A 13168-nucleotide genomic window follows, 5' to 3' on the forward strand; every position below is an offset into this window, starting at 1 on the left:
GTATGGAAACAAGGCGCGCACCGGGTTCTTGAAGCAACTCGAACGGTGCAACCTGCATGTCCAGCGACGCATACGTGAGTTCGGGGACGCTCGCTGTTGTGGCTACACGATGGGAGCAATATATTTGTAGATATATCTTGCAACGGGTACAAATATGATTCCGAACATAAGTGTGGAATCAACCTACGGTATGTACATTCGTTTGTGCAGTTGTCGAGCTCATGCAACGCATGCCTGGTCTTCCTACTTGAAAGTGTTGTTGAAATGAGTTATTAACAAAAAGGATATGCAATCCTATTTGGAAGTGTTTGCGACACGAGCGGTATACACAGTCCACCGACGACCGAGACACCGGCCTATCAACTCGACCAGCCTTCCACGCAGCGTAGAGACACAAAGCTCAAACTCATCGCGCTCGATTTGATCGGTGCAGTCCCTCTCCATCGAACGAACTTTTGCTGCAGAAACACAACCAACTTCGGACCAACCAACCTGGGTTTTTCGGCGCCGAACCGGTAGCCGAAAATCGTAGCCGGTACACACACCGGTTTACGTGGCCGGAGGCGTTGCCACGTCATCGAAATGTGCGTCGTCGTGCACCGCGTGCCGATCGACACCGTCTTGTAGTTTGTGCGTGACTATGTATCTATGTTCCGTCAACGCGTCAACGGCATTCCGCTACTGCCAGGTCGTAGATCTCGCCTTTCTTGCCCTAAACGCGCAGTGTACTAGTACATGTACTACGCCGCTAAGATAAATCGAGTCGCGATTGGCAACTAAGTTTAGTGTTCCGACAGCATGGGGAGCGGTGCGTCGTCTGCCCACGTCCACCGGCGGCGGCTCCTGCTCAAGCAGCACAACGAGGACCCGACTGTCTTGAGCACAGAGCGCCTCGCACTGGCGTTGACGCAATGCGTATCGGTACGACATGCATGTACCGAGGTTGCTGCAGCAAACGAGCTAGGACCAACGGGGTGCAATTTTGCTGCCAGAGATAGCGACGATGCTGACGCACGAGTATGGACTTCACATTGCTATCGACGAGCTCCTTAGCACTTTGCAGCGCTTGGGGTGTGCATGCGAGAATTCCACGACGGTGGCAACCACCGACTTCAACGGGTACTCACGTTCAAGCAGGGCGCTTCCATCACCAACACGGCGCCGCTGGTGGCCTTTCTGGCGCCCAAAGACGTTGCACCGCCAACGCCACCGACCATCTGGGTCGCGTGCAAGCTCGGACACCTTGATGTCGTCCAGACACTGCTACAGGATGGCGTCAGTGCGTGGAGCGAGCGCGACGCCTTTGACAACCTTCCGATTTACTATGCCAGTGTTCGCGCCACTCTTCGCGTATCGCTACTAATGCCATGTGCAGCTTTGTGGCCACAAGGACATTGTTGCGCTTCTCTTGTCGTGCTACGCCAATAGCAAGGACGTGACGTTGAGTGAAGCCGACCGGCTACGGTGACGCGCTGCTATCGCCTCGATCCAGTTGAGAACGCGGACGTAGATGTGCGACGAATGCACTCCGCCCCGATATCAAGCGCTGCCTCCACTCGTTCGCAAAAGCCACGCCCCAACCCCGATCCCTTTTGAAAGCGTCCAAGCGCCAACAGCGAAAAGAGGCAGCCACGTCGTCTCCGTCCAAGAAGAAACGAGGTAGATGGAAAGGAGATTGCGATTGTATTGCGAGTTGGCCATAGAAAAAGGACCGGAAGACGACGACGCCGATTTCGAAGCGTGGGTCTCTGGCTGGTTCGGCGACGAGTAGCGGAGCGTTCCATGTCGGTTCGAGTCGTGGAGAGATGAGGAACGGGAGATGAGATATGCGTAGGAATTTTACGCGCCTTCGGCCGCGCCACACATCGCAACACAGTCAAGTCGCCCGACTTGCTCGAACGGGTGTTTGGCTAAACTGGAAAATCAAAATGATGTTTATCGGTATGAGGAATTGGACTGCGACTGCTACGTGTCGTGCACCCTTGGCATCAAACGTAAACCACCGTTGCTCGCATGGAGCTAACATACGAACACTATGGACGCTGTCCCACTGAACGGCGCAGGCACCACGCGTCCCCTTGCGTCCAGTGGGGACACGTTGAGCTAATGTCGGTCGACGAGAAATTTCCGATAAATACGATTTTGAATGTCGCAGATCGGCTTGAAGGTCAGTGCAGCCACCCAAACATGAAGCGAATGACGTGGCGTCCCACCAAGTGCCCAGAAGTGTAACGTGCGTTGCATCCGTATGGTACAGTGTAGACGCCCGAGCGAAGTACCGCCGTCGCCGGTCGCCGAGGGCCTGCCTCGGTCATGTTGCTAGTACACTGTAGATGCCTCTGACGCATGGCGGTGGGGACTAGGAGACAGCGCGCTGCGGCGACTGGCCCTTTCTTCTTCTTCGTCGGCGCCATTCGTTTCGGAAGAGCATATACATTTTCGATCCCGCCGTTGCAGAGTGGTCAGTCCAAAGCGCGCAATCGCTCGCTTCTGTCACTTTATCTTTCTCGACGCTACCTACATATACCATGGTGCTCGACGACGTCACGATCCAAAGCCGCCCGCTGCAGTTCTTTACCGAGCGCGGCAAGCACGCCCGGTACACGGTCTACATCCTGACGCTCTCGTCGCCGTGCATGGGATCGCCGTGGCGCCTCACGCGGCGCTACTCGGAGATGCACACGTTCCACCGCGTGCTCACGCGCTTCTTGGCGCCGATCGCGGCCAACTATGACTGGCTCCGGCACCTTCTCCCACTCTTTGACCAAGTCTTTCCGCAAAAGCAATGGATCGGCGACCTCTTTGCGACGTACGACCGCACGCGCGCGCGAGCGCTGCGGCTCGTGCAGTTTCTGCAACTCGTGCTCATCTTGCGCCAGCGCTGCCTTGAAAAGCACGTGGCTGGCGACGACGCGCCCATGATATCGGCGATCGTGAGCTTGATCGACGTGCACCTCAACGTCCCAACCGCCCCGCCCGTCGCGCCGAGCTCCCCAATCGTCGAGTGCGCCATCTGCCTCGAGACTCTGTTGACGTCGCCACAGACGCTGCCGTGCCACCACGGCTTCCATCCCAAATGCATTGGCCCGTGGCTCGCGCAGCACAACACGTGTCCGCTCTGTCGACGCACGTGCCACCTCTCGTGCAGCGTCTAGTCGAGACTACGAGTCGACGGCGCGATCGAAGCGCCTCATTTTTTGTCCTTATCCCGAGTAATATCAACGTCGTTTGTTCATATTGGGCATGTCTCCGCAGACCTGTGCAAGTACAGGACGATCCCGAGTGCCAGCTACCCGCCCGCCTGTCGGACAACAGGACCGGCTGCCCATCCGATCATGGGTCAACGATCGAGCAATGTTTGTGGCGACCGTCGGTGGTTGCATTGGTCAGGATGGCCTTTCTGTTTGGGTTATACCAATGTGTTACCGCTTAACGACGCGTTGGCGGTAGTACTCGTCGACGACGCGCGTCGTGTCGGTTTCTTCGTGCTTCAAGAGCTGCTTGTGGAGTACAATTGTCTTGCGCAAGTAGACGTTGGCTGCATGGACGACGTTGCGCAGGTCGTCGCTCTGCAGCGCCTGCAACATCATCGCATTGGCCTTCGTCATCCACGAGAAGAGCGCAGCGTAGTACCTCGGCGGTCGCGCTTTCGTCCTGTAAGAGCTTGTACGCGCGCTTGAACTTGCCTTGGGCCATCGCACCGTACGCCATGTTGATGCGGCATTTGCTAGGGTGGCTAGCACCAATCGGCCGATATAAAATGATCGTCATACCTGGCCAAGATGGGGTCCTGGAGGCCTTGCGAGACGCAGATCTGGAGCTGCGCCATGAGCTTGGCTTGGTTCAAGTGGCGGCAGAGGAAGTAGCCACCTACAGCACGGCAGCATGAGAGGAGGCTCGTCGCGTTTAGCACGGACCGCCAAGCGTCGAGATGTAGGCGTTGGCCGTCACGAGCGCCACGACAGCGTGTGTAAAGCGCGTCGCGCGGTAGCACCAGCTCATCGACAGCTTGTACAAGGCTGGCACAAAGGCGATCTTGATGGCATCGTTCTTGTGGCTGTGGCTCACCGCCTTGTCGATGGCCGGGCACAGCGCACGTAGGTAGCTAACGTCTTGGCTCGTCGAGAGGTAGTCGTAGAGATGCGGGTCATGGATGCATACATGGGCGCCTGCCGGCGCGGCCTCGACGATCCGGCCCGGGTCCATGGGCATGTCTCCAGCTCAGTCCAACGTGGTGAAAGCAATGTCCGGATACGTAGACTCGGTGTTTGTATACACCGCACCGCAACCGGTTAGGGAAAATAACATTTTGACATTCTTCATCTATCTCAATGCATGAATGAAGCCTTAGCGAAATGGAATATTTATTAAAATACCCCAATAAAATTATGCCTTGAAGCAAAACATTATAATGCCATCTTAAAATATCTCGAACTCTAGCATACAACTACAGAGTCAATGCGGGGTAATAACCGCATTGAGTTATTTTCAAGATCAAAGTACCGCAATGCACTAAGATCGTCGCAAGAAGGGAGCTACCCAACGCGATCTTGGGCGTTTTGCAGCTAATTTTACGGTGGCAGCCCAGTCTGGAGCCCGCGACCGAGACGCCCAGCCGCAACCCACGACGGCCCGCCTCCTCTGCCTGCCTAGCTTCGCCTCGCCGTACGCGCCCATGGACCCTGCGAGTACCGAGCCGCGCCAGATCACGCTCTTCCGCAAGAGCCTGCGCACGCTCTCGCTCTCGGCTTGCGGCTGCCTTGTGCTGCTCTCGATTGTTGGCTTCAACAAGCTCGCCAAGACATCGGTCATGAGCATGGACCAAGTCGAGGCCACGACAAGCGACGGCTGCCTCCTCTTTCTCGGCGTGACCTTTGGCACGCTCCTCTTCCTCGGCGAATTTCGCTGGGAGCGCTTCTTCTTCCTCTTTGGCTTTCTGCGCTACCGCCTCGGGCGCACCGTGCTCTACGTCGTGTCGGGTGCGCTACGCGCTTGACGAGGTCACTGCTCATGGCGCGTAGGTATCATGACGATCCTCGTCGGGCGTACGCGCAGCGGCTGCACGGGTTGCACCGAGTATACACTCTTGCTCGCCGAAGGCATTGCGCTGCTCGTGACAGGCGTGCTCCAGCTGCTTGCGATTCCGGTGCTGGGCGCCAACAACACGGCGCCCGTCGAGGACAAGGCCGCGAGCAAGTCGCAACTCGTGGCGCAACCGACAGACAAGGTACGTTTGATGTCGTGTGCGCCATGTGCTCCGTCGATTTGCAGGCGATCGATATTGCGACCGTGCGTCTTGGTTCGACGCGGGCGGCGGCGCCTGTCGAGACGCGGGTACATCGTGAAGTAGGTCCCTCCCAACTCACAGGACACTGCCTAGTCGCCGTTCGAGGCCCCTGCTGCAGCGACGACCAAGTCGACGTCGCCAACCAACCCCAACTTGCCAGCTTGGATGCAGGCGTGAAGCGAGTGCATGTATAACAATCTCAAATCAGAAACAAGTCCAAGAAGCGAAGTGTGCTTGCCTTGCCCAGACGACTGCTTGCACCAGTACGTCTGGTACGAGCACCAGACATGTAGCCAACGACAGCAAGTGACGAGCGTGCCAGGCCCCAGACGCTTTCCACGACTTTGGCGAAATCGAATATGGCCTTCCTGTTGTCGTTGGCCATGCTCGCGAGGCGAAGCCAGGACGAGCTCGAGTTATACCAGTGGCGATAGCAAGTTGAGAGACTCGCTCTGGCGCTCGCCGCTGGCATCGGCCCCGCGATTCCTGCGGAAATGCACCGTCTGTGCTCCAGCAACGACGCTGGGCTTGTCAACCAGATGCAACAACACATTCGGTTGAATACAGCGAGGCGCTACGCTCGCATCCATGCGGGGAGGTTCGGGTCCTTCTCGGCGTCCTTGGATGACTAAGGTTTGCCTTTCTTTCGAAGCGCAGCGCTTACGTGCGAACTGATCGTGGTCGGCGCCGACGCCTCGGGCACGTCGTCGTCGTCCGCCTAGGACCGCCACATTGCACTTGGAGTATCTTTGTGTAGGTGTACCAGCTGCACGGCTGCCACGTCATCATGGACGGCGCGGTTGGCGCCGAGGACCGGGATCGCCGTCAGGTGCAGGCCCGCGACAACGAGGCACGCTACGCCATCGATGAAGAGGAGGTAGTATTCGATGCACGACGATGTGCAGCTGCCGCGGCTCGTGCCCACAAGCAGCGCCATGCTGCCTACGCAGAGAGGTTCTGTGACACGTTTGACGACGCGATCGCACCTGCAATGCCAAACGTGAACGCGCGGCCCCACCGGTACATGAGAAAGCCAAAGAGAACGTAGAAGCGGTGCCACTGCAGCTCCGAGAGGAGGAGAAGCGTGCTGAGCGTGAGCCCGAGGAAGAGCACGACGCCATGGCTCGTCGTCGCCTCGAGCTCGGCGAGCGTCGAGCCGAGTGCGAGGTTGCGGAAGCCATAGACGCACAAGCCAAAGAGGCTCGTCGATGTGAGCAGGCTAAGCGCGGCGAGGCTGCGCTGGTACAAACGGGTCGAGCAAAAGCTCATGGGGACGTGGCCGCGAATGCAAGAATGCTCGGTCGTTGCCCGACGGTTGCCACGAAACCAACAAGATCCAAACCCTCGACGACGGTTCAGATTTGCGTCAGAGTTGCTCAGTAAAAGGCCACTCATTCAAGAGCCGAGACCAAGGCCAAGTGTCCTGGTGTCAAGTAACGAAGAGGAAGGGTGGCTCGGACCGTTCGAGTGCACAGGCTTGGCAGCAGGCGCACTGGCACATTGCAGCTTGAATGGTGCGCTGCCGTGCTCATATAGTGAGTATACAGTGTCGTGGTCGTGCGCCAGTTTGGTTGTCGTTGTCAGTAGCTGGTACAAGAACATCTCTCACGGCCCTCAGCCCTACAGGAGCTACAACTGGCAGGGCTACTACGAGCCATTTGGAATGGCAGATCCCAGGCTGCATTAACCTCTCGACGCCTGCGTTGTTTTTGATGGCACGACAAGCAGCGTCGTCGCTTGCCGGATCAACCCATGGGAGCCAACAATCAAAACCAACGAACAACGCTGGTTGACCGCAGCTGATGGCCGTGGGTGGAACAGGCGTAGGTGCAATCAGTCGCAGCTTCTGCCAGCTGGTTTCCTCGCATCGGTCTGGTGCGGCAGGTGCATATCGCTCGCGACCACAAACGCCTTGGGCATCTGTTTTGATTGCGTCTCCTCCGACTGCTGCGACCGGCCCGTCGGTCGCTCGCGGCCCGAGTGCAGTATAAAACGTGCGCTTTGGCGCGCGTCCGGCAACGAACGCCACGCGCGCTCCACGTCATGTGACGTGCTGGTGTCATCTTATTGCGATCTTATTGCAGCAATTTTGGATCCTACAGGGTTCGGGAGGCTCTCGTTTCGATCGACGAGGGACGGGGATAGGCACGTTGCAGTAGCCATGCTCGGACGGCGCAGCCGATCAAGTCCAAGAAACAAAGCACTGTATATTTACACGCACGGCGACGCCCGGGATCCAACCTCCCGGGCGTCTCTCCGTTGACAACACTAAACTACCTAATCCTAACGTTCTATACCATCTCGCCAGCTATTGCTTGAGCGAGAGGACCCACGACTGGTCGAGCGCCTGATTTTGCATTTGGTCGACGACGCTGCCTTGGTGGTGGAGCAAGAAGCGCATCTTGACGTCCTTGAGCGCGCTCGTTTCGTCGTCCGTCATGGGATGGAGGTGGGCGAGGCGCGGCACGTCCGTCTGCACTTGCATCATCTGCAGCTGCTTGCGCATGCGCGTGAGGTCCGAGTGGAGGCGGTCGCTGAGGTATGTGTCGAGCGACTTGCCAAATGGCACGCGCATCTTGCCGGCCTTGATCAGATGCAGGAGCTGCCGGAGGTAGTCGAGCTCTTCTTGGACCCACTCGCCCTTCTCGACGGGGCAGAGCGACCCAAAGATCGAGTTGGCGTCAAAGCCATACATAAAGTACGTGTCGAGCCAGTCAATGACGCCGTCGTGGGCGACAACGCAAATGTCCTTGCCGCTCTTGAGTCGCGCGATCGTCGCCGGGCGGCGGCGGCTCGAGCCTCGGCGCTGCGACGGGAAGATCGTGAGCGACGACGGCACCGGCGGATGCGTCGCATGCGTCGGCTCGGCGTCCATGATGTCGTACATGCCCATCTTGCGCTTCTTGCACGCGGGTGGCGACGACATACCTAGAGACGACGCATGAGCCTCTGGATGCGCGGACGACGATGGCTTCCTACCGGTGATGACTTCGATGCTAAAGTTGCTCATCGGCCGCGTCGGCTCGTACGACGGCGCGAGCTTGATGGGCGGCAATGACGTCGAGTGCATTGCGTCCGTGTCGTGGTGGCGCTGGAACGCATGCAGCGGCGGCAGTGACATCATGTACGAGGCACTCTCGGTCGGGTGCATGATGGCAAGTCAAGAAGTGGAGCACCTCGAACGCAGCGCCTGCTGCGACCAGATGGGCCACATTGCCCTTGGCCGCCAGCTGGCGCCTGTCCCTCGACGGCTACGATGGCCGGAAAGATCGAGAGGGGCACGGAATTGCCTTAAAAAAGTACATGGAAATCCCGTTCTCGGCCAAGTCTCTGGTCGCCGCCTTGATAAAGCAAGATTGCCGCGTTGCTAGCTCGCTTCGCTCTGCCTTGCACAGCGAGAGTAATCGCACTGTTGCCACGTGGTCCTGTCGATACGCTGCATCCCTCCTCTAACTTGCCACCAAGCTCGCAGAAAACTCTATTTGTTACGAGAGACAAAGCTAGCATTTTCGAGAGATGGAGCTCGTAAGGATGGAAGCGTTCGGTTGGCCTATCGCCAATCGTACGATGGCAGGTCCCATTCAGATCGACGAAGAAGACTGCAGAGGCGGGAACTTGCGATATTGAAGCAACTTACTTGAACGAATTGCGCTCGTGGCCATCCGTACGGCCACACTAATGTGTCGCAGGGTGCACTGCGCTGGACGCAAGATGCGGGCGACTGGTGAAGTCCCACAGCACATATTGGTGGCTCTGCGACTCGATCAAGCTGCACTCGAGTACCTAGACCCTTCTTCGTCGTCGGCTTCTGCTTCAAGCCTCGAGCAGTGACATGGCCGCAAAATTCGGCGCAGGTGGTGTTACCATCGCTATCATGGATACTCGTGCTTCTCCTCGACAGTACAATGTACATGGCACTTGACCATACATCAAATATCACTCGGACGAGGCCCATCTAGCTTCTATTGCCAAGGGCGATCGGGACGCTTGCTGTCGGCTACCGCGTCTTCTTTTTTCGCGTCCAAACGCCCATCGCCGCGGATGTCCTCAGTATAAACACGAGGCCCGCGTGACGTCGCTTTGCTTTCTGATGGCCACGCCAACGGACAACATGTGGCGCGACGGTCCCTGATACGGTGGGGCTTTTTTGCAAGCACGTCAGTGGTCTGCGGTGCTGAGCTGACAGGGGTACGCTCGCTACTGGATCGATCCAGCCCATTGGTTTTCAGTACCGATACACCCGTGGCGTGGCTCGTCCGCTCCGGTGGTTGAGGGCGCTGGCGAGTTCGAGCTGCGGGTTAGGGGTCCTCGACTAGGCTCTGCATCGACGTGGTGTACGACTAATAGACTCGACTCGACTCGACTAGAAGCGTGACCTAGTGGGCGTCGTCGTGGTTGCTTTGCATTTGCGCCCGAGGATTGCGTGAGGCAGCCGAGGCGATGATCGGCGATCTTTTTTGAACTCGGTGGATCACATTGGGTAACGTCGTCAGTGATTGGCTACGCGATGGAATGCCGCGATATCATTGGACAATTGCCGACCGATCGCGCGCTGCCACCCATGCGCCACATCCCGCGACGACGAGTACTGATCAAGCTACTTCAAGCCAACGCAACCGCGATGGGCAATGCGTTGTCCCACTGACCACTGTTTTTACTAAAAAACGTGCGTCTTGAACACTCTGGTGCGTCTTCACATTTGGAAATGGGCATTTACCGGAGCCTCAATCCTCGACTGCAGTTGCATGAGCAGATGCGATTGGAAAAGACAATGACAGCGAAACGTATTGGCTAGCAATGCACGAGGGACGTCTGCAACAAGCTCAGTGGATCGATGGAGCACGCTGTGCATGTTGAAGTGCGACATCGTCGCTTCCACCTCGAATGCCGCAAGCGAAGCTTGGTCAAGAAGCGCCATAGCAACTGTTGTTGTTCGTTGAAGGCGCACGACCGTGCAACGCAGTGCGAGTTGCAGTGTGACTTTGACATGAATGACGATGACCATTTTTGCTGGGCGCTGACAAGAAGGCGTCCATGACGGTCTCCTGCGGGTGCCATTGAGTCGCTTCTCATTGGCCACCGTTGAAGCTAGGGATATATACGAACTCAAGGGTGGGATGAATTTTACCTCCTCTCGATAGCTCAAAACTGTTTTAACGTAATCGAATCACACTCGCTATTGTATTCGTGCAAACGACTCGTGGCATCGAAAGCTTTGACCAAGGCAATACAGTAACTGTATAAATCACTTGGCATTGTTGACCCACTTGCATTTTCTGCCACGAGGCAAAACTGATGGGGCAGTGACGGTGGCAAAATACGCGTTTAATGCGTTTAACGCTTGGGTCGATGTACGATATCCGTGTCAAGTCACTCAGTGGCTGTCGTCGCCCACTACAACCACTGTAGCTACTCCTTGTCCGGCAAAGTGCTTTGTGACTCTCGAACTCGTTTCGAACGGAGCCAGCTTTGCTTCAGAGATAAGCTTCTCGTCGATGTACTGCATGCTCCACTTCGGATTTTTTTACCATGTACACCTACAGACCTTTTGTGATCCTCTTATCCTAACCTTCTCGCGGACTGCACCTTGTAGACTCTGAAATTTGCTCGTACGGTGGTCTCGCATTTCCGTTTCTCGAACTCCGAGCACGCTCGTTTTGGCGCAAACACGAATATCTTGGCGCCTGCCAGCTTGGCGAGTGGCATGATCGGTATCGCCTTTTATCGAGGAGTTACAGGCGTAAAAGATACGATGCTCGTCCGTGCCTTGGCAATCTCTTGTGTTTTAACCTTCGATTCCTTAAACGGCCTTTTCGCTGGCTCGTCATTCTGGACAAAAAATGATTGGAATCATCCCTGGACTACTTGTGTCTTGGTGCGATTCCTTTGCTATCGACGAGTTGCTTACGGCTCGTTCTTTGATAAGCTCTCGATGACAATGTGTAGTGATCTCGACAGAGGATGCGTGAAAGGACTAGTACGTACTAGCAAGGGGCAATAAATAGCTGTATAGTCACTTTATAGTTGTTGTTGAAGTGGGTCTTCTATTAAAATAGATACGTAAATCTACGCTAAATAAAATTGTCGGACTTTCTTCGTTGTGTAGGCGCTGGTGATGATCTTGATCTAGGCCGGCGGAGGCAGGAGCGCGATCCGCGGGACAAGGTGCTGGCGCGGCCACTCGTGTTGAGCGAGGAGCCGGAGAAGGCGACGTAGAGCCATTTTCCCTGGGTTATGAACGAGGCTGTGGTGCAAGTGCATTTGAGCGACACGCGCCGCTTTGACGGCAATCGTCCATGGGCTTGGCAGTGGGAGGTCGGCGCGAAAGACGCGATCGTTGCGGACGCGCCAGACGTTGAACCAGACGCAGGCGCGGAGCACTGGCCAGAGGTAGCGGAACGCGGCTCGGTGCATGTTGGAGGCCGTCTTCGGCGTCGAGTAGAGGTAGCCCGAGAGTGTTGTCGGCAAGACTACACCCAAGGGGGCCGTGACCGCGCGGAGGGTGCTCCACACGTCCTTGATGAAGTCGCAGTCTACGAGGAAGTGGCGGTATAGTCACTGTATAGTGACACTTGGTACTAGCGTCAGTCCAAACCTAACCCGCCTTGCCAACAACTGGCAGGGTGAAAACCATCAAGTTTACTGCCACAAGAAATGAGCGGACAAACGTAACGATATGACCAAGAAAAACGCTCCTGGTTGTCCACAAGTCCAATTCTCCTACTTCCTATAACTCCAAGTTGATACAATCGTGCACCTTGATCCCTCTGTCTGTGTCCGGATAGCCAAAATTGTACAAAATACACGTAGATTTGTCTCGATTAGGCTTGGACGACGGCGTTTGTGACCTGGATGTGGCGCGCGGCGTCTTCGTAGATCTCGACGCGGTACGTCTTGGGCGCCTCGCATGCGCAGTCAAAGACGTTGTTGAGGGGGGCCGTGGGCACAAGAGCACAGCCCCGCACGATGAAAATGTGCTTGATGCCGCTCACGACCTGCTTGGCCACCGACACAAACTCGACGGGGCACACACGGGGCACGCTCGCCGACGCAAAGTTGGCGTCCTTGGTCACGGCGCGCACGTACAGCAGCTTGTCGTCCGCCGTCGCAGGGACCGGCGCCGACACGCCGCCAACGAGACCCGTCGTCTCGTCAGTGGCCACAACGGCCGTGATGCGCACAGGCTCGTTGATAGCTTCGAGCACCGTCACCAAGTACGCATGGCGCTGACCATCGCACGAGCAGTTGGAGGTCGCGGTCGTCTTGCAGCCGTGCACGCCGACGTGGTACTGGACGCCAGCAACGACTTGCTGCGTGGCCCACGCCACGTCGGTGGCACAGAGACGGGTGGTGACATTGGCATAGTTGGCAGGGTCCGAGACAATGGCCGTGAGCGCCGTCTGGACGCTCGGGTCGGTCACAGGCGACCAGCCGCCCATCTGAGCGACCGCGGTCGTGGCGAGTGTCATCAGCATCGTCGAGAGCAGTCCGACCATGATTGTTTTGATGCTGTTGTGTTTGTGGTTGCGAGCAAAGTGCAAAGTGAGCTCCGAGGATCGCGAGTCGCTCGATCTCATAGCAACGCACGACTGCATTGTCGCATACTCTATACAATCTGGTCATGCACGCAGCAGATCCAAAGCATTGTGCGAGATTCAACGCCGTCTATCTGTCCTGCAGTGGACTGCGCCATGAGACAAGACAACGCGCGCGTGGACGGCCACAGAGAGCCGACGCAGTGCCTCGTCTATCTGCTCGACCGAGCAGACAGGCGCACACTCGATCTTGGTCTGCGGCCGTCGAGTGGGTGGGAGTAGCTCGTATGTGGCAGCACGTCTTAGTACGATGCGCGGCTTGCCGTCACGGCGCCGCCCACGCAAC

The 13168-nt window shown here is 57.0% G+C and overlaps 7 protein-coding genes across 8 annotated transcripts; 3 read left to right on the forward strand and 4 right to left on the reverse strand.

Annotated features, from left to right (window-relative positions):
- The first annotated feature begins 780 nt into the window (after positions 1 to 780).
- SDRG_09673 lies at positions 781 to 1944 on the forward strand. 2 transcript variants are annotated; one of them, XM_008615622.1, is made up of 7 exons: positions 781 to 921; positions 965 to 1096; positions 1138 to 1332; positions 1376 to 1464; positions 1511 to 1659; positions 1704 to 1788; positions 1835 to 1944. In XM_008615622.1, exons 1-6 carry the CDS (start codon positions 799 to 801, stop codon positions 1769 to 1771), a joined length of 756 nt encoding a protein of 251 aa, XP_008613844.1. In that variant the 5' UTR covers positions 781 to 798; the 3' UTR covers positions 1772 to 1788; positions 1835 to 1944. The 2 variants fall into 2 exon arrangements, with proteins under 2 accessions (XP_008613844.1, XP_008613843.1); XM_008615621.1 differs by having other exon boundaries at positions 1704 to 1784.
- A 504-nt stretch (positions 1945 to 2448) lies between these two features.
- Positions 2449 to 3237, forward strand: SDRG_09674 (hypothetical protein). Its single transcript, XM_008615623.1, has one exon. The coding sequence runs from the start codon at positions 2529 to 2531 to the stop codon at positions 3153 to 3155; it is 627 nt and encodes a 208-aa protein (XP_008613845.1). The 5' UTR covers positions 2449 to 2528; the 3' UTR covers positions 3156 to 3237.
- Positions 3238 to 3351: 114 nt separating this feature from the next.
- SDRG_09675 (hypothetical protein) lies at positions 3352 to 4242 on the reverse strand. The gene is made up of 4 exons (XM_008615624.1): positions 3918 to 4242; positions 3774 to 3870; positions 3634 to 3727; positions 3352 to 3578 (listed from the first exon to the last, which is right to left on the reverse strand). The coding sequence occupies exons 1-4, from the start codon at positions 4210 to 4212 to the stop codon at positions 3423 to 3425; spliced, it is 642 nt and encodes a 213-aa protein (XP_008613846.1). The 5' UTR covers positions 4213 to 4242; the 3' UTR covers positions 3352 to 3422.
- A 316-nt stretch (positions 4243 to 4558) lies between these two features.
- On the forward strand, positions 4559 to 5515 carry SDRG_09676 (hypothetical protein). The gene is made up of 4 exons (XM_008615625.1): positions 4559 to 4979; positions 5022 to 5227; positions 5272 to 5334; positions 5381 to 5515. Exons 1-4 carry the CDS (start codon positions 4676 to 4678, stop codon positions 5462 to 5464), a joined length of 657 nt encoding a protein of 218 aa, XP_008613847.1. The 5' UTR covers positions 4559 to 4675; the 3' UTR covers positions 5465 to 5515.
- A 295-nt stretch (positions 5516 to 5810) lies between these two features.
- Positions 5811 to 6618, reverse strand: SDRG_09677 (hypothetical protein). Its single transcript, XM_008615626.1, has 3 exons — positions 6274 to 6618; positions 6051 to 6229; positions 5811 to 6005 (listed from the first exon to the last, which is right to left on the reverse strand). The coding sequence occupies exons 1-3, from the start codon at positions 6554 to 6556 to the stop codon at positions 5916 to 5918; spliced, it is 552 nt and encodes a 183-aa protein (XP_008613848.1). The 5' UTR covers positions 6557 to 6618; the 3' UTR covers positions 5811 to 5915.
- An 856-nt stretch (positions 6619 to 7474) lies between these two features.
- Positions 7475 to 8653, reverse strand: SDRG_09678 (hypothetical protein). The gene is made up of 2 exons (XM_008615627.1): positions 8267 to 8653; positions 7475 to 8215 (listed from the first exon to the last, which is right to left on the reverse strand). Exons 1-2 carry the CDS (start codon positions 8436 to 8438, stop codon positions 7596 to 7598), a joined length of 792 nt encoding a protein of 263 aa, XP_008613849.1. The 5' UTR covers positions 8439 to 8653; the 3' UTR covers positions 7475 to 7595.
- A 2760-nt stretch (positions 8654 to 11413) lies between these two features.
- On the reverse strand, positions 11414 to 12783 carry SDRG_09679 (hypothetical protein; the record flags this gene model as incomplete). The annotated part of the gene is made up of 2 exons (XM_008615628.1): positions 11414 to 11803; positions 12136 to 12783. The coding sequence occupies 2 exons, from the start codon at positions 12781 to 12783 to the stop codon at positions 11414 to 11416; spliced, it is 1038 nt and encodes a 345-aa protein (XP_008613850.1).
- Between the last annotated feature and the right edge of the window lie 385 nt (positions 12784 to 13168).

This window comes from Saprolegnia diclina (assembly GCF_000281045.1).
Source record: "Saprolegnia diclina VS20 unplaced genomic scaffold supercont1.31, whole genome shotgun sequence".
Lineage (NCBI taxonomy): Eukaryota > Oomycota > Saprolegniomycetes > Saprolegniales > Saprolegniaceae > Saprolegnia > Saprolegnia diclina.